The sequence below is a fragment of the Megachile rotundata genome, chromosome 1 (genome assembly GCF_050947335.1).
Source record: "Megachile rotundata isolate GNS110a chromosome 1, iyMegRotu1, whole genome shotgun sequence".
In the NCBI taxonomy this organism is placed as follows: Eukaryota; Metazoa; Arthropoda; class Insecta; order Hymenoptera; family Megachilidae; genus Megachile; species Megachile rotundata.
In genome coordinates this window covers 1,591,718-1,611,163 of record NC_134983.1, presented here as the reverse complement: position 1 = coordinate 1,611,163, position 19,446 = coordinate 1,591,718, and the positions used below count along the sequence as shown (strand labels likewise).

General features: G+C 35.6%; 1 protein-coding gene across 5 annotated transcripts; it reads right to left on the bottom strand.

Annotated features, from left to right (window-relative positions):
• Positions 1 to 78: 78 nt before the first annotated feature.
• LOC100874885 (uncharacterized) lies at positions 79 to 7,326 on the bottom strand. 5 transcript variants are annotated; one of them, XM_076535579.1, is made up of 14 exons: positions 6,621 to 7,326; positions 6,379 to 6,556; positions 5,683 to 5,857; positions 5,394 to 5,572; positions 5,126 to 5,226; positions 4,927 to 5,043; positions 4,695 to 4,860; positions 4,361 to 4,609; positions 4,137 to 4,280; positions 3,917 to 4,056; positions 3,694 to 3,825; positions 3,440 to 3,613; positions 2,254 to 2,486; positions 79 to 1,858 (listed from the first exon to the last, which is right to left on the bottom strand). In XM_076535579.1, exons 3-14 carry the CDS (start codon positions 5,835 to 5,837, stop codon positions 1,756 to 1,758), a joined length of 1,893 nt encoding a protein of 630 aa, XP_076391694.1. In that variant the 5' UTR covers positions 5,838 to 5,857; positions 6,379 to 6,556; positions 6,621 to 7,326; the 3' UTR covers positions 79 to 1,755. The 5 variants fall into 5 exon arrangements, with proteins under 5 accessions (XP_076391694.1, XP_076391690.1, XP_012137014.1 ...); XM_076535575.1 differs by having other exon boundaries at positions 6,407 to 6,556; XM_012281624.2 differs by lacking the exon at positions 6,379 to 6,556.
• Positions 7,327 to 19,446: the final 12,120 nt, after the last annotated feature.

Sequence of the window (19,446 nt, the reverse complement as noted above, 5' to 3'; positions counted from 1 at the left end):
TAGAAAATCATTACTACTTCTTTCTTAACTGTACGTATTTTTATTGAAAAGCAGATGATTTTCTTTCAAAAAAACATGTTCTTCCTAATTTCATTATTTTTGTTTGTACATATTAAATTAATTTAAAAATTATAATTTGTATACACGTTAATTCGACTTATTACAGTTAAATCCCCTTAACTCCTGAAGCGGCAGTTTAACTGATCATCGCTATCTCTATCAATGTTGCGAATCGGCCTTGAGGAACGTATCAACATGTAAAATACGCGAATGTCTCCAACGCAATACTCATTAATGTAGTTACAGCTGAGAATCATGTGTATATGATTAATATATTAGAATGCATCATATAAACACACGATTTTCAACTGCAACTACATCACTATATCAGTGTTTGACTTTGTCGACGGTTTACTGTTCGACATCGGTGACTTTGTTTTGTGAAATTGACTAAAAAATCTGCGATTATTCGCCATAACTGTCCACTTTCATCCCTATATCACGAGCAGTTACGGGGATTTTACTGCACAGACATTCCGGTTAATTTGTAAAAGTATCTCTAGTTACCTTAGATACATATAAAATGTAACAAAATCTATTTTACATATATTATCTGAGTAACACAGTATGGACAAGTACAGAATTGCAAAATTAAATTTGTCTATCTGATTATAACTTAAATGTATCATCTTATTTGACTATAACATAATAAGTTTTTATTATCAGGCAAAAAAATTAATTTGTTTTAATAAGAATTTATATAGTACATATCAAAACAATTGTCAAATATAAAAAATATTCCAAAGCATAAAAAAGCTAATATAATAATTACAATTTTTTTTTTCTGCTAATAGCACTTTAAATATTTTTACAATATAAAAGTGATAATATTTGACATAATTTCTCGATTCATTTTTTGTTTTTGGTACCAAAAAATATACTACCGAATGTATTTTAAATTAATTTGTAAATAAATTTATTTAATTCCATTTATAATTAAATAATATGTATAAAAAAAAGGATATCAAGGTTAACAGGTATTGCCAGTATTAAAAAAGATGTTAATAAAAAAGTTACATTTCTCTCTATTAAAAGAAATTATAATCTATTAGAAGATTTTTGAAAATATTATAAAATATTATTTTTATTAATATTCTACTGAGTAATGAATAATCAAAAATTTACAAATTGGATGAACAAGTCATCAAATTATTTATTTCATTTAGTATTAAGTTTATAAAGCACTGGCATAATAAAATATCATTTTTTAAAAAACTGAAGGGAATGAAACAGTATACAGAAATATATGCTATGAAATATATGTATATATATATTATATATATTATATTTATATCTTCCTATATAATCGTATTGTTTGTTTCAATAATATGTACACTACACAAATTTTGATTTTGATTTTTATAATTCTCAATTTTATTATGATTATATATAAAGTTTTCAAACATTATTAAATTTGAAACAGTCAATCATAGTTTCAATTTTATATTATTTTACTACTGTTTGTGTAAAATAATATTTTTTTTACATCACTATGTAAAATTGAATTTAAAAATGTTTTTGAGATTAAAAACTGTAATTGTTCAAAATCATTTAAATTATACGAGCCCTACAGATCACTCACTTATAATCCATCAATTATAAAAAAGTATAATCAACGTTTGACAATATCAAAGTAAGACTAACAATGAATGTTATTAAATATAATTTCATTAATTTACCTTATGTATGTACACATTACTTTGAATTTGAAAGTATTTGTTTACTTTTTAAACATTGCATAGGATCCATAGAATTCTTTAAATAAAAAATTTGCGTTTGTATATATATTTTTACTTTCCTTAAAGAGAAAAATATTAATTAATCGTAGCAGAAATGACAAAAAATATGTATATTTCATAAAATGTAATGAAATTTAAAAATAAAAAAATTTCATAATCAAAAGTAAAATAATTTATATTTTATTTTCAAATCATTTGTAGTAGTATTTTCATTATGCATGCGGTAAATCGTATTCATTAATGTCGTAAAAAATTTACACTTTTTAAGTCTATTAAGAAGCTTACGTTTTTGGATATATTTCAATTTGCAAAATATTTTGCACATAAAACATATTATTAATTTACAATGAATAATTTACAAAAGGTTTTCAAAGTAATTATAAAGTTAGTTGTTGATATTACATGCACTTTTTAACAACAATTTTGTAATACATTTCGATAGTTTCAAACTGACCTGTGTTTTTCATCTTTAACAGTAGTAATTATAGCATCAGTTTTTACAACTAATTCTTTATCCTGTACATGTAAATCATTGTTACTTGGTTCTTTCGAAAGACGAGTATTTGTATTTTGTATCACAGTCTTAGATTCAGAGGTAAGAGCAGTAGCTGATTCAAAGAGATGAGATAATGTTTTACTTTTTTCTATAACATCCTGACGAAGATTGAACATAATGGTATTACCAGACTGAAAAGTATAAAGTATATGTTTTTAAAAATCACAGTAACTTTTATAATAATAACTAGATAGATACCTAGTATTATTATGTAACATTAGTTATTATTATAACTTTTATAATAATTATATGACATTACATATTAACCCTTATCGGCCATATGTAATCACCAAGGTTTCATCTTGCTCTTATTGCGTAAGATTTATTTTGGACGTTATTTACCTCTTAATGTACTCAATCAATTGAATTCAGGCTGATTTAACTAAATTTTCCTACATGTTCAAGTAAACTTTTACAAACTAAAATATGATAGTGAGGCATTTTCTATAAATGTTTCAAATTGTTTTAAAATTTGTTCAGCTTATTTTAGGCACAATAATAATAAAGAATAAACATTTAAACGGTTTTAAAGTAACAATAATTTATACCACTTTAGTCGAAAGAATACATAGAATAATTTCGTATTAAAATTAAGTAATTTACTATTACTGTTTAAATGCGAAACATCTTCAAATTTACATTTCTTTTCTGGAAATCGGAATTTTTTAGAGCTGAAGATACTGGCGAAGGAACAGTTTCAGATTCATATTCAGTGCAAGAAAATTTATAAAATACGTTTACTGAATATGAATTGTTTGAAAAAAAGAGCTTTAAAAAGATTCGTTAATTATTTTTACATTAAAATATGATGAACATTAAATATGATATAAATTACTATCATACATTCATTTGAATACAAAGTACTTTTATATGTAGATATTTGATTAATAATTGTAATAATTTTGGAAAAGAAGTTTATATCCGGCGGTGAATCTTTAGTTAGACATTGTAGTCCGATAAGAGTTAAAAGTTTTATAATAAAACTTTTTATAATAATAAAATATTTTACGAGTAGTTATTATAATAAAATTAAAATATACCTCTGCTTTTAATAAATTGCAAATAGAAAGAAAACGGATATTACCTTTATATTAGACGTTACAGATTCTGTATGAGATGAATTAGTTGTAGATAACATAGTTACAGCTTGATCTCCATTATTGAGTGTAATATGACGCGGTAGCACACTAATAGAGGCATTATGTTGACTTGTGACACATAAACCCTTTGCACCCATTATCATTGTTCCTAATACTTCCTAAAATGTCCGCATTTTTTAATAAATTTAAAATATAAAACTTACAACTGTTATTTTTACAAATTCAATATTTGTTGTACCTTGCCTCCATGAGAAAGAGTTACACCTTTGGTTTGACCCTTTTGTATAACAATCACGTTCGTTTTTGATCCTAATTTCGTATCTGAATGATGAGCTATATTTACAGTTGTATTAGAGTTTAATGTAACACCCTAAAAAATGACAAATATGTTATTTTCAGACTAAATCTTAAGATTTGTAGAACTGATGTTCCACCGAATGTTTATAAATATAAGGTTATACCATTTTGGCAGTGGTTTGATTACTGAGTGTTGTAGGCAACTTTTTACAAGTTAATGTTGCTACTTGTTTAGCTTGGGGTGGTCCTGGTCCATTGGAAACAGTTGTAACAGGGTTTACAGTCATAAGTTGATGTGAATTATCTAAAAACGATTTTAAAAGAATATATTAATGTAGCATAACTTCTGAGCATTAATTTATAGTTAAACAAAAATTCAAGTACTTGATGTAATAGTCTTAGTTATTGAAGGTTTTACATTAGGATGTATTAATGGGATAATGCGTTTTGCATGGCTACCAACTGAATTTGAATTCTCAATGTTTGATGTCTTTTGTAAGTTATGGGTTATAGATGGTACTTTAGAATCTGTAACAATGTACAAGATTTAAGACAATTAATTATGATCACAAATTAGATTGTATCTTTGTAAAAAAATGTATTCATACTTAAACTATCCTGGTTCGATATATCCTGAGAATCAGATTGTACATTATTTTCTGATGCACATGACACATTATTAGACATTAAAATTGCAGCTCCAATTTTTGTATTAAGCTTATTTTGGGTTGTAATTATTTTCCCCTTAGTTTTTGTAATATTCGTTGTACCTACTGGAATTACTGCATTCATATGATTGCCAGATGATCTCACTGACTGACTACTACCACTTTCTTGCACTGTCGATTCCTTTGAATCTGATTTCAAATATAAATAATTTGAAAAATTGCAGTATTACTTTCTAAAAAGTATATTTTAAATATATGGACTAAAAACAATAACCTGTAGTGTTTTCTCCACGATTAATATTAAGTGGTATTATTGTAACATTTTGATGCTGTAATGAATTTGTTGGTATTTGTGATAAATGAAGAGTATTTTCAAATGATCCTTTCTCAGCAGTACTATGATTTAGAGTTCCTACTGAACTTGAAGATACTACTAAAACCTATTGACATAGGGTGACTATTAAGACTGAATCAATTACAAATAAAATTAATCATTGCTTAATTACCTTGTTTGGAAGAGATTGTAAAGGAGAAGAAGGTTTACGTTTTTCAGAAACATTACATTTTTCACTAATCTCGAAATTATTACTCTCATTACTTTCCCCCTTATCTTTATTTAATTCCTACAATAACGAAATATATGAGATAAAGAAAGTAAATGGAATACATTTCTGTATTATTCATTAAACAAGTAACTAATTTTACCATATTTTCATCACTTGATTTATCTTCATTAAGTAAAAATTCGGAATTATTAAGCAATTTTTCTTGAACTTTCATCTTCGCTGGAGATTCATTTTTAGTATCTATTAAAATGAGTATATAAATGATTTGTTACTGTTTTCTTTTACTTATATATAGAAAAACATTAATCTACCAAATTTGCTTAACTTACACTTCTACAGTCATACACTATATTACATAAACTAAAACCACACATTTACCAAAAATAGATATAATTTTTCCTTAAAACCTTTTGCATCCTCCGTTTTTTCATGAACAGGGAAGTTTCTTCTGTTTGCTGCTACCGTTGCAAGGGCCAAGCTATTTGCTATCGTTGTAAAAGCAGATCGAGCTTTTAATCTTGGTAAAAGTGGAATAACACGACGACCTTCTATAGTCCAATCTGTGCCAGTATTTGGACCATTCAACCTAAATTCAGAAAATTTTTTTGAGTTGAATATAAGAATTTAGAAATTTAATACAGAAATTTATTTAAAATACTATTATTTTTAAAAAATAATTAATTAATAAATACATACTGTTCAGCTATTGTTGCTAACTTTTCATCGTTAACAGCTCTTCGGACTTCAGCACGATGTCTTTCATTTGAAATATGTAAAACTTTAGCAAGTTCTTGTAATAATTTTTGTTTTTCATTAGTGAAAGGGCCTTGAGCACGTAGGACAGATACCATACTTCCATAAGCATCCAACTCTGTTAATAACAAATTATCTCATTTATATAAATCATATCATGATTATAAGAAATTTTTAACAAATGTTATGTTAATATGTAAAAACTGAGCAAACTTAATCAAACAGATATTACTCTTATTATTTTTTGTGGTTTACTTTATTTAAATTAATTAATTTAAGATATATATAAAGAATTTAAAGACAATTTTGTTTTTGCTCTCAAAATATAAACTTTGTAGTTTTTCAATTGTATTTTATAGAATTTCAAATTGTGAAGAAGAAAATACTACTATTCTATTTTAATAATACGTTTGGTCAATTTAAAAATAATGTAAATAATTATTGCATCTAATATTTAAAACACAGTCGTAATATGGTAATAAGAAGTAATTAATCTTACATCATATAACCTAATGCATAGTATAATCATGCTAACAGTAAAAACAAAATTAAATAATATTTTTGAATAACAATGAAAATATCATTAGCTTTAAGAAAAAGATTGACAAAATGTAGTTATATTTAATAACACGTAGATACATTTTTATACAGCAGTAATAATTAATACATTCATAAATAATGATGATAATCGAAAACTGTTCTTCGGATGTTCTTTCCCTTTTCTATATCTCAATGATATATATCACGCGTATTATAATATTCAATGCGTGGTTTATTATTAAAATTGCACCTCCGATGCGTATAATTCATTTTGTGACTGTAAAGAATTACATATTACTGATGCAAAAAAAAAACAAAAATGAATGGGAACATAACCTTACCTAAACATCGTAAACATTTTCTGCATTCATCGCGGGTCATCGTTTCATGTTTCTTCGACCACATGATTGCATGACTTAATCGTTATAATAAACTCGATAAAATTTCATCACTATTCGTACGTTTTGCCCACATTTTCGACGTTTCGTTGACAGTATGGTAAGTTGATGATGAAGTTGCCGTACAATTACTTTTATTGCGACTGTTTTTTTGTTTTATAGTGTTGGTATTACTACCAGTCAAACGAATCTTCTGTGACTACGTTTCCATCGAGGGTCCAAATCGGGTCAGAGTCGGGTTAGAGTTAAGTTGCCTTGCCTGTTTCCATGGGATCAGAGTTACGTTGGGGTTGGAGTTGGGTTGAACATTACCAACTGCACAAAGTCAACTACCATATTCTGACATGTAAAGCTGAGCAATATTAATTTTAGAATATCAAAATAACATACAAAAATTATTTCTCAGATTACAAGATCACCGACAAAAAGTAATAGTAACCTCTTCTACACCGATTAATACAGCACGTGATACACAATGCAATTTGGATTTGTTATGTTGGCAACACGAACTCGACTCTTGTCGTTTCCACCGAACCTCAACTGAACGCTACCCTAAAATTTTGTAGGGTAGAGTTCAACTAAACCTTTGGCGTTTCCACCGTACGAGCGCTGACTCCAACCCGACTCTAACCCGACTCTGACCCGATTTGGACCCTCGATGGAAACGTAGTCTGTTATTACATGAATTTAGCTTGTAGGGGACAAATAGTTCCCGGTGTGGCGCTGGTATAGCAAGCCTAAAGCTTAGGGCTTGTACTCATGCGTCTCGCAGGTTGGTACGACGCCAACGGCGGGAGACGCCATGGAAGACCAGTCGTAATAAAGATCTCGTACACAACGGCACGTGCAGTCACTATCCTTTCCCCACAAGCTTATAATAATGTTACGCTCAAATCTTACTTTACTTTATTTCCGTTTAGGAGTAATGAAATTCACTAGATCGAGCGGTGTGAAGTTAGTCGTATGTTCTCTGTCTACTTACTGGGGTTTTGGTTAGGAGAGACAAGGACGGTAAATAGGATGTTACGAGAAAACACGCATTCTCCCATCCCAAACGACTCTGCGAAGAAGTAATATTTCGACATGATTTCTTTTGTATACTACTCTCAGAGGTTTAATCTAGGTCGCTCTTGGGGCCGATTTTGGAAAAATGGGACGTGAAAAATTTTCTTCTATAAGAAATGTCAGTTTTCAGTGCATAAAATTGTTTTGGACAAAATTGCAAAATCGGCTCCGAGAGCGACCTACATTAACCTTCCGACAATAGTATGCAAAAGAAATCATGTCGAAATATTACTTTTTCGCAGAGGCGTTTGGGATGGGAGAATGCGATACATCCGAGCCGTTTGAATAACAACATGGCCGCTGGCATATCGCGCGGCTTGGTGCTGACTGGGTTCAGGACTGGCTATACGTACATACATATGGCACCCCAGAGGGTACCGCTGAAACGGCCCACCATTAAAAAATAGTTTGCATCAAAACTAATAGCAATCGTATCATGATATTTTCTTTTCAAATGTATCATGTGCAAACACAAAATATTAATTCCAGAAATAATATATAATAAATTAGTTATGTTTTATGTTTTTTTAACAATTTTCCAGATCTTTTCTACGATATATAATTATTTCCTTTTGAACGAATAGGAAATTATAACGAACAAATAATGAAATTAACACACTAATAAGTTAACGAAGTGATATCATAAAAATAATAGTAAAAAATAAAGAGCAATCTTTATGGAGCGCCAATCTACGACAAAGTTTGAAAATCATATATGACACTCGGTTACATCTTGCTCTTCATTCACTTTTCTATCGATTATTGCGAAGTGAGCACGTTTAAAATATTTTACTTCTTTATTTTATTCTTTCGTGGCCATAGCCGATACAGAACTGTCGTCAACGATACAATTCATCCTGATGACACACTCATTCTTTACTGCGAAGAAACGTCTCATTGGAAGGGGAATTGCATTTGTACACAACACATGAACAGTCATAACCTGCCTCACTATTTCGATTTTTATTTTCATAATATGTAATTAATATTGTACGTGATTAGGATCTCTATTACATGTATTAAATATTATTGTACATGTATACTATTAATTGCAGATGTTTTATATCTTGTAAATAACAATTATTTAAAAACACTGAATTTATTTTAATATTATTACTGTTAAATAATCAGGATCGGAGAAAATCAAAAACTAATAACACACTTCCAATTACAAATTAATTGTTTAATGTTAAACACAAAGAATACACATATTAACTTCAAGATTAATTAATAATGCTGGGATAACTTTCTCATACACCAATTTACACCGCGCGCGTTTTCATTTTACGAACAAGGAGAAGGAAGTGCATTTTTCAATTATTTTTTTTATGCATTTCTAACGAAATGCATTGCTCGCACTGCAAGATGACGCCACATGCTATATTTATGTGGGGACTGTGGTTCGCGAAGGAGAACCTGGTGTAGGAAATGACGTACGACGACTTTTCTCGCTATTTGCAAGGATTGTACTTTTTATTAAGACGCGCACGTGCTGACTCTTTTTCTTTCGTACAAGAAGTGGAAGAACGACGTTCTTCTTTTTCGCGCCGCGTTCCTTATAAACTAGTCTTACCAACTACTATTTACAACTTAACCTAAGAAATAAAAAGTAACTAAAAATAGGAACTGTCCAGAGGGCGCATGTGACGCTGTCGGTACAGTCGCCACATCACTCCCCTCCGAGTGCGTTAACGCGCGAATGTAACTCTTTTTTTTACATAAGTCTTTGGTACGCTATTTCTTTCAGTCTCGGTAGTTTCACAAAACGCAGGTTTTAATCTATTGACCGATACATTGATTTCGCTTCCTTTATAATCAATTTTAAATATTCGATCGGTAACCCTCTGCACTACTCTAAATGGACCTTCGTAAGGCGGTTCTAAAGGTTTTCGAACTGCGTCTACTCGCAAAAATACGTGCGAACATGTATATAAATTTTTATGAGTAAATGTCTTTTGAGTGCTATGGTGCGATATTGGACTTGGTTTAATTTGTCTGATATGTTGCCTAAATTTCTCTAAAAATATTTGCGGATTTGTAGTTTCGTCTTGAGCCATGAAAAACTCTCCCGGCAATTTTATGGGAGTGCCGTATACCATTTCCGCCGCAGATGCTCCAATATCGTTTTTAAAACTAGTTCGGAGACCCAGTAGGACCGTGGGAAGTATCTCGACCCAATTTCGTGTCTCGTGACACATTATCGCTGCCTTAAGTGACCTATGCCACCTCTCAATCATACCGTTTGATTGGGGATGGTACGCGGTGGTCCTTGTCTTATTACATCCGATCAGTTTGGCCAGGGACTGGAACAGCTGGGACTCGAATTGCGTCCCCTGATCGGACGTAATGGTGGCTGGGGCTCCGAATCTTGTTATCCACGCCGAGTACAAAGCCGTTGCTACTTTATCGGCTGAACAGTCGGTAATTGGCACTGCTTCTGGCCATCTGGTAAATCTATCTATAATCGTAAGGCAATATTTATAGTTATTAATTACAGGTAAAGGTCCGACTAGATCTACGTGGATATGTTCAAAGCGACCCTTTGGTATCTCTATCTTCTCGGGTGCCAGCCTGTTGTGACGATGGATCTTACTTATTTGGCAAGGCACGCATGTACGGGACCACTCGGTTACGTCTCTGTTCATTAAAGGCCACATAAAACTTCTAGAGATTAATTTTTTGGTGGCTCGCCCACTCGGGTGCGACAAATTATGAACATTATCAAAAATTTTTCTTCTAAGTACTTTTGGCACGTAAGGTCTGATATTATTTTTTATCACGTCTCCATACAAACATCTATCTGAACCTTCTACAAGTATTTTCTGAAGATTCCATTTGTTGGAGTTCGCGGATATTATATCTTTTAGTTCGTCGTCTTGCGATTGTGCTAGTATTAATTCTTCCGTCGAGATGACAACTGGTAATTCTATTGTTTGTATTCTAGAAAACGCGTCGGCTACAATATTTTTGTCGCCTTCTACGTACACGATCTTTGTCGTGAATTGGCTTATGAAATCCAATTGTCTTAATTGTCGCGGGCTAGCTTTATCGGCTTTTTGCTGAAATGCATATACCAACGGCTTGTGATCCGTTTGTATATGCATCTCTCTGCCTTCTACAAAGTGTCTAAAAAACTTTATGCTTTTGTAAATGGCCAAAAGTTCTCTGTCATATACACTGTACTTTACTTGTGTCTTATCTAATTTCCTAGAGAAAAAACCGAGTGGCTCCCATTTACTGTCACTAAATTGCTCCAACACTGCCCCTACTGCGACGTCGGATGCGTCTGTGCGCAGCGCCAACGCTGCATTCTCCTTCGGATAATGCAGCAGGGAAGCGTTAGCCAGATGATTCTTTGTCTCCTCGAACGCCTTTTCGGATCCATCGTCCCAACAAACTGGCCTCCTGTCCCTTTTCTTAGCTCCTTTCAGGAGCTTGTGCAGAGGGTCCAGCCATTCCGCGGCGTGAGGAAGGAACCTACGGTAAAATCCGATTACGCCTATGTACCTACGGAGATCCGCTAGCGTCTCCGGCTTCGGATAATTTTTGATCGCTTGGATCCGCTCGTCCAGCGGAGCGATTCCCTTATTACTAACCTTACATCCTAAGTACTCTACACTAGTTTCCGCGAATTTACATTTTGAAATATTTATTACTAAACCGTTTTCCCGGAGCTTGTCGAACAACGCGCGCAGATGTTTCTCGTGTGTCTCTAAATCGGGAGACGCTACGATTATATCGTCGATATAACATTGACAAAAATCAAGACCACGCAATATCGTGTCCATCAGTCTTTGAAAAGTTTGGGCAGCGTTACACAATCCGAACGGCATTACTGTGAACTCGTACAAACCAAATGGGGTGATTACCGCGGTTTTTTCTATGTCCTCAGGTGCTATAGGTACCTGGAAATAAGCTCGCGATAAATCAATTTTTGAAAATACCTTACTTCCGTCGAATCTATGCGCCACATCATGTATATGTGGCAACGGATATTTATTCGGTTTTGTAATGCCATTCAGACGGCGGTAGTCCCCACAAGGTCGCCAACCGCCGGTCTTTTTCGTAACCATGTGCAACGGACTCGCCCATTGACTCGTTGAAGGGCGGCAAATGCCTTCTCTAATCATTTGCTCGAACTCTGCTCGAGCTATTTTCAATTTCTCGGGAGGCAGGCGTCGCGCTCGCTCAGCGAACGGGGGTCCGGACGTGACTATTTCATGACACACCTTATGTTTTATATTTTTGTGTACAGTAGGTTTAGTGATATCTACGTATTCTTTTAACAACGAATTAAATGTATTGCCCCTGTCTACTGTAGATACTGATGGGACATCGGTTCTGCGGAGTGTCATATTTCTGTGTATTTGAGTATTGTTGTCTAATAGTCTTTTATTTCTAAGATCTACCAATAAGTTGAAAAAATGTAAAAAATCCGCCCCTATTATCGGCTTAGAAACATCGGCCATTATAAATCGCCAGGGGAATTCTCGGCGAAGGCCTAAGTTTAGAGATAATAATTTTTCGCCGTATGTATTGATGACTGCCCCGTTTGCCGCGTATAATTTAAACGAGCCTACCTTCCGATTCTTACCTCCCAATGATCGCGGAATTATTGAAACATCTGCGCCCGTGTCGATCAGAAACTCCATCCTGCTCCTGGTGTCTCGGATGCTGAGGCGATATTTCTGCTGCACGTCGCCAACTGCCTCGACTTGGGACGTCGCCTTTAGTTTTTTTCTGGTCCACGTTTGTCCGGACCTGTCCAGCTGCACGGCTTCCTGCATTTCCAGGACTGCTCGGCGAATTTATGGTGGAACCAGCACAACCCGTTCCGTTTCGTGCTGTCGTCCCGGCTGGCGCTCCTCCTTCTGTAGAAATGCTGTTTGCTGCGATTGCGGTTTCTCCTGGTCAGCTCGATCTCCACGCGAGACAATCGCCTCGCGATTGCCGCCAATTCGCCATCTTGGTGTCCGGGCCTGTCGTCCCGCGTTGCGTCCGCCATTGTGTCCCGCTTGGCGTGGGTGAAATCGGCAATGGCCGACACTTCGGCTGCCGAACGCTCCATTGTTTTATCGGCGACTTTCGCCAATCTTTGCAGGTCCGCATCATCGATTATAGACAGGATCTCCTGCACCCTGCCCGGAAGCCGCTGGATCCACAGCGCGCGGAGTGCGCTCTCCCCAACGTTCGCCCCCGCGAGCTGGCTCATCTCCCTTAGGAGCTCGGACGGTCTTCTGTTGCCCAGTTCGAGGCCAGATAGGAGATGTCTTAAGTTAGCTTCGTCCGACCTGGCTAGCCTTTCTATCAATGCGCGTTTTATGTCATTATATGTACTTTTATCCGGCGGGGCCTCTATTACATCTAGTACGATCTTCATCGTGTCCTGATCTAAACTTCGGACTACCGCGGAGCTTTTTACAGCATCGGCTCGCACGCCGTATGCTGCGAACTCTCTTTCTAGCATGATAAACCACAAGCGCGGTTCTTCTTTCCAGAACGCAGGAAGCTTTACGTTCCGAAATTCACTTGCCTGTATCTCATGCCGCATGGCGTCCACCGGAGCGTCGGTTGCACTTCCTTCCGTACTCATTTTTTCTCTCCTTTTATGAAAATTCACCAGTTTCGGCACCAATTATATGGGGACTGAGGTTCGCGAAGGAGAACCTGGTGTAGGAAATGACGTACGACGACTTTTCTCGCTATTTGCAAGGATTGTACTTTTTATTAAGACGCGCACGTGCTGACTCTTTTTCTTTCGTACAAGAAGTGGAAGAACGACGTTCTTCTTTTTCGCGCCGCGTTCCTTATAAACTAGTCTTACCAACTACTATTTACAACTTAACCTAAGAAATAAAAAGTAACTAAAAATAGGAACTGTCCAGAGGGCGCATGTGACGCTGTCGGTACAGTCGCCACATTTATTTATAATTTCACAATTACAAAAGAAAAAAAATGAAAAACGTAACATGAAAAGAAACCACCTTCAGTGGGATCGAACCTACGACAAACAGGATGCACAGATTACGAGGCAGGACTCCTCACCTCTCAGCCAATTGTTTACTTCGAAAAGTGTCTTACGTTCCGACACATAACGGACTACGACGTAAGATGTTACGCGTACATTGATGACTTTACTCCAATAAGATATTGCAAGTACATATAACTGAAATTACGTCGTGTTTGGTCTCATTTTAATCAGGAAAATGTCACGAATATGATGAAACAAGTTGTATACAAAATAGATCAAAAATAAAAAAGTTAGCAATGCATAAGCATTGCAAACAATTGAACAGACTTTTGATCTTTGCTGACTGCCACGCCCGCAGTGTCTCTTTCTTCTTCACTCGCTATCCTCCTCTACGTCAGAAACTTTTATCGTCAAATCTAAACCAGTAATTATGCTTCAAATTATATCGTGTTTGGTCTCATTTTAATTAGAACAACAAGACGAATACGATGATCAAAGTTTCATTCACGAAAAACCAAAAATAAAGAATTTTGATTTTTGAATGCAAAAGACAAAACACGCACGAGTCTTTCTTGTTTGCCGACCAATTCAACATTCTATCTGTCTTTCTTTTCCATTTGCCGATCTCTTTCACGTTAAAAATTTTAATCACCCGAAACACATTACATATTTCCTATACCTGACCTTTGATCCTTTCTCTTGCAGGAATAGTATTAAAGCAATCACATAAATTATTTTTGTATATAACATTCTTTTATCATTAAATCTATATCTATCTTACAAAATATGTAGAGTTATGGTAATTATTACAAACAGTGCATTTTATTAAAAAAGTCTTTTTATTACGCATATGCTTTATTTATAAATTTTTGTCTCTTCTATTTTTAATACAACTAACTATTTCGTCTCGTAGTAGCAATCGATTTTTCTCTTATATCTGCGTTATTTCTTCCGAGGAACGTGCAAATGTATATACATCTTATATTTCACGCGATACGGTATCTTCTTCGAACCAGTTTAGCATATATGATTTCAGACTAAATAATAAACAAATTATTCATAAATCCTGTGCCGAACGTCCATCGCAACCACATTTAGAATCAGTTGTACGTGAAAAAATGACTAATTTGCTGAAAAAACAAACTAACAACTATAAACGATTATTAACAATATATTCCTTTATTTCTCTAAAATTGCAACAAAAAATTACATGTGCATACATCCGCATATAAAAATTTTTTAAAAATCGATGCCGCGGGCGCCCGTCGATCTTGCTACGGCACCATCGTTTCGCCACGCGTGCCAGAAAACGAATTTTGCCTCGTCTCGTGAAAAGAAAGATACATTGGAGAGACAAGGATCTATCTATCCTTGTCTATAGCTTCCCAGTTCGCCACCAGAGGTCCCCATTATCGGATTTTGGCTTTCTTGAAAATCATGGCATTACGCTTAGGTGACAATTCCACCTATTTTCCCCACTGTTCTGATCTCGAATTTTATAAAGAAATGGTGACGGTTTGGTGCTCGTAGAGCATTGATCCATCTATTTGGCGTCGCAGGCGAAATAAGTGTAATATAAATATTGAAACAAATATATTGAAATATTTAATCATTTATTTTGTTTCTGGACAAAATCAAGAACCACCGATTGGTTTTTAAATCAAAAAGTTTCTGTTTCTCAACCATCTTTTTCAAGTTCAATCAGGACTTGCGATATACCTCGACTATCGATAATCTTTAATTCTCGATCCACCTTCGAACCAAGCGGAAGTAGAAGCTGCGCGACCATCCCGAAACAAATTCATATGTGTAAAAAGTTAATAGAATTGCAAGATGAACACCCGTGAGGGTCTCGTTATATTTCAAGGTTCTCATGAAATTTAATGGAAACTGCAAATTCGATAAAGCCCAAAATTATTAAAAATTCAAAACTTCCTTTTTCAGCTTCCGTGGTAAAATGGAAGTTTATTCAAAACTTCCAATCAAATTTCATCGCATTGAATATGCAAAATGCTAAAATTAATTTAAAGAATATAAATGGAATATAATTGTAAGTACATAAAGTATTAACGATACACGTAACCTGAAGAACCTTCACATATTCTGTTAACTTTAACCATCTTTGCTAGAGGTGTACAGACTTATATATATGTATTTAATAATTTTTTTTATTGATTGCAGAGAAATTAAAAAATAAGTCTAATAATTAAATAAGTCCATTATGTTATTTCATAATTAATTAAGATGTCAAAGATGTCGACACGCCTTTGTGTTACCAACGTTGCCTTGATATTGTTGTATTTGTTCTATTGAATATGTGATTCGGCTTAACCCTTAAGTACATAGGTAACAAAATATGGCTTTAGATCTTCTTGTGAATAAGCTGGAAAGAGAGGATATTAATATGGCATTCATTAGCGAGCCTTCAAAGACACTGGGGAATAATATTGCCTTTTGGAGCGGTGACAGGGGATCCGCTCTCTTAGGGGGAAACTTAAAGAAGGGCTTTAAATTGGAGTGGACGGGGAAGACTTTCGTCGCCTGCTCATATGGTGACATTATACTACTCTCGATCTCCCCGAATTGGGCAATGTCAAACTTTGAAAAAAGTTGGGAGGAGATAGATGTGGAGGTTAATACGATTCTAAAGGAAAGAAAAGAAAGAAAAATAATAATTGCGGGAGATCTCAATGCCTATTCAGCCAGATCGAGCATGCAAAAGAGAGACAGATCGACCCTAGAGGGAAGTATATTGAGAACTGGTTAGACACAAATAACTTTATCTGTGCGAACAAGAGAGGAGTCATAACATTCGAGGGTGGTAGGGGAACCTCCAGTGTGGATATCACGCTAATAACAGGAAACCTGTATGAGAATATCAAGAATTGGAGAGTAGAAGAGGAGATAACCTTAAGTGATCATAAATATATCACATTTGCTGTCAAGGAGGAGGTCATACTCACCTGCAACGCGAGAGAAGTGGGCTTAGACACGCCAGGCTGGATTACAGGAGACCTGAAAAAGAAAAAACACACTATTTTAAAAGAATTGGTGAAGGAATGCATGAAACTTAAGGCTTGGTGGGAGGACAGTACCCCATGGGAACAGGTGGAGGGTAGAATTAGTGGTCATTGGATCCATCTGCGACAGAACCCTGAGAAAGAAGGGTGGGGGAAGAGGCAGAAGGAAGGGCCATGCATATTAGTGGGACGAAGAAATTAAACGGATTTGGGAAAAATGCAACAAAGCGGCTCGCAGGCAAAAGGAAAAAGGAAAGCAAAAAGAAAGAATATGAGGAGTCTCTAGTGGAATATAGGCAGTGTAAAGAGGAGCTAAGGAAAATTATAAAGATCAAGAAGGTCAAGTGCTGGGAAAAACTCATTAAGGATTTGGACAGGGATGTCTGGGGAATGGCATATAAAATTATTTTCAAAAAATTTAAGAAAAGGAACCCCCTCTTAACGTGAGAAGGAATAGGAATAATTAAAAATCTCTTCCCCGAGGGAGAGGCAATTTCTGAAATCCCGGCAGTTACACTGGATCAGATAAAGAGGGGCGCTATTGATGAGCTTAAAATTAAAAAGGAGGAGCTGATTGAATATGCGAAGGGTATTAAAACGGGCAAGGCCCCGGGGCCCGGATGGTATCCCGGGGAGAGTAGTGAAAATGATGGCATTGGGGAGGGGGGAGGAAATGGCCGAGCTCCTTTCCTACCCCCTCCGATGCCTTAAATTCCCAAGCGCTTGGAAAGAGGCCTAGGTCGTATTAATTCCAAAAAATCCAGAAGCGGAGGAAAAGAAATATCGACCGATTTCCTTGATTAGCGAGGTAGGGAAGCTCTTCGAGCGGGTGATAGCTGGTAGAATTGAGCGTTACGTTGAAAAGAACTATGAGCTGTCAAATAATGAATATGGATTTAGAAAAGGCAGATCCACGGTCCATGCATTACTGGAATTGATGGGCTTCGTCACAGAAAAAAGAGAAAAGAAAGAAAAGATCATAGGAATAGCGCTGGATATTAAAAATGCATTTAATTCATTAAGTTGGCCCGCCATCATAGACACAATAAAGGGAATGGGGGTCCCGCAGTACCTCCTAGCCCTTATTAGCTCTTACCTAAATAACAGAAAGAGTTCGGTGCAGCTGGAGGAGGGGAGGTATACATTCGAGGTAACCAGAGGAATCCCTCAGGGCTCGATTCTCGGACCCTTACTATGGATATTGGCGTACAACAAGATCCTGAAAAAATGCATGGCAGTAGGACTTAGGGCCATTTGCTATGCAGATGATACCCTAGTCCTACTGTCTGGCAAGAACGCAAAAAAAAAAACGATTGCAATTCTCTGTAGAGAACTGGTGGGCATCATTACATTAATAGAGAGCCTGGGTTTACAGATTTCGCCGAACAAGACCGAGGCAATAGTCTTTGGGGTCTACTCCACAAACAAGGAATGGTTACAGCAACCTATTAAAATTAAAGATGATGAGGTAACCCCAAATAAGAATATTAAATATTTAGGTATGATAATCGATCCCTACTTCAATTTTAGGGATCATCTAGAATGGATTGAGAGCAAAGTAGAAGTTACATTAAATAACCTCGCCAGGCTAATACCTAATCTGAAGGGTCCGAGAGCCCAAAAAAGGGCAATGCTGGCCTCGGTTGTTGCCTCCATAACTCTGTACGGGGCGCCGGTTTGGTCCGATTCACTAAAACGTAGAAGAAATTTAAATATCATTAACCGCATTTACAGAAAAGGCGCACAGCTGATAAGCTGTGCGTATAGGTCAACTTCGGAGGAGGCTACGGGGGTCATTGCGGGACTCTCCCCTCTAGACCTTGTTGCGAAAGGGAGAAGAGACAATTTTAATCTCTGGCAAAATATGACTAGGAATAATGTTACAAAAAATAATGCAATAAGGAACAAAATGAAGAAAAAAATGGAGAAAGAAATTCAAAAGAGACGGCAGGAACGATGGTCCAGCAGAGGCCCACAGGACAGTGGTGCATGGACTAGAAGAGTCCTGCCGGATGTCATCCGCTGGAAGAACAGGAAGCATGGAGAAGTTACATATCATTTGATTCAGGTGCTCTCCGGGCACGGGGCTTTTAATCGGTTCCTTAACACGTTCGTCGCCTAGCGCGATTCGGTTAAATTTCTCGCGGGGCCCAAATCCGACTGTTGGAGCGCCAAAGTCGGAGCGCCAAAGTTGGAGCGCCAAAGTTGTTAGTGTCCCACCTCCTTATATTCTACTCGACTTATTGTATACTACTACACTACACTACTACCAATAATACTCTAGTTAACGCACGCATCGCAGCTATAGATGCCTCGGTGACCATGACAACGGATCTTATTACAGTTATCTCATTTTAGTCGAGAACCATACTTTTTTTGAGACGCACGTGTGACTTTTCTGCAAGTCTCCTTCATTTAGCCAAGAAGCGTACTTTTTTGGAGACGCACGTCGGTGACCTTTTTATCCTCAAAATGTTTATTAGACCCGGTAAAAATATAATTGGAAGTGAGGAGAGTAGTGATGACGAAATAGTAAATTGTAGAAGAAAAGTGATAAATAGAATTTCATCGAGTTCAAACTCCGATACGGAGGAATCATACGCAAGTGAAGATCTTGACGACATGTTGGAAGAACTTGCTCTAGACGAAGAAGAGGAGCTGAACTCTGTGGATGATCCATTGGACAATATCCAGTGGAACGAATTTGCTAACA

Bases quoted from the DNA above. Each gene is read 5' to 3' on its own strand.
- LOC100874885 (XM_012281624.2), bottom strand. From the start codon at position 6,684: ATGTGGTCGAAGAAACATGAAACGATGACCCGCGATGAATGCAGAAAA. The intron at 5,573-5,682 runs GTATGTATTTAT...TTCTGAATTTAG, and splicing joins TTAGCAACAATAGCTGAACA to GTTGAATGGTCCAAATACTG. The intron at 4,861-4,926 runs GTAATTAAGCAA...CTATGTCAATAG, and splicing joins TACAATCTCTTCCAAACAAG to GTTTTAGTAGTATCTTCAAG.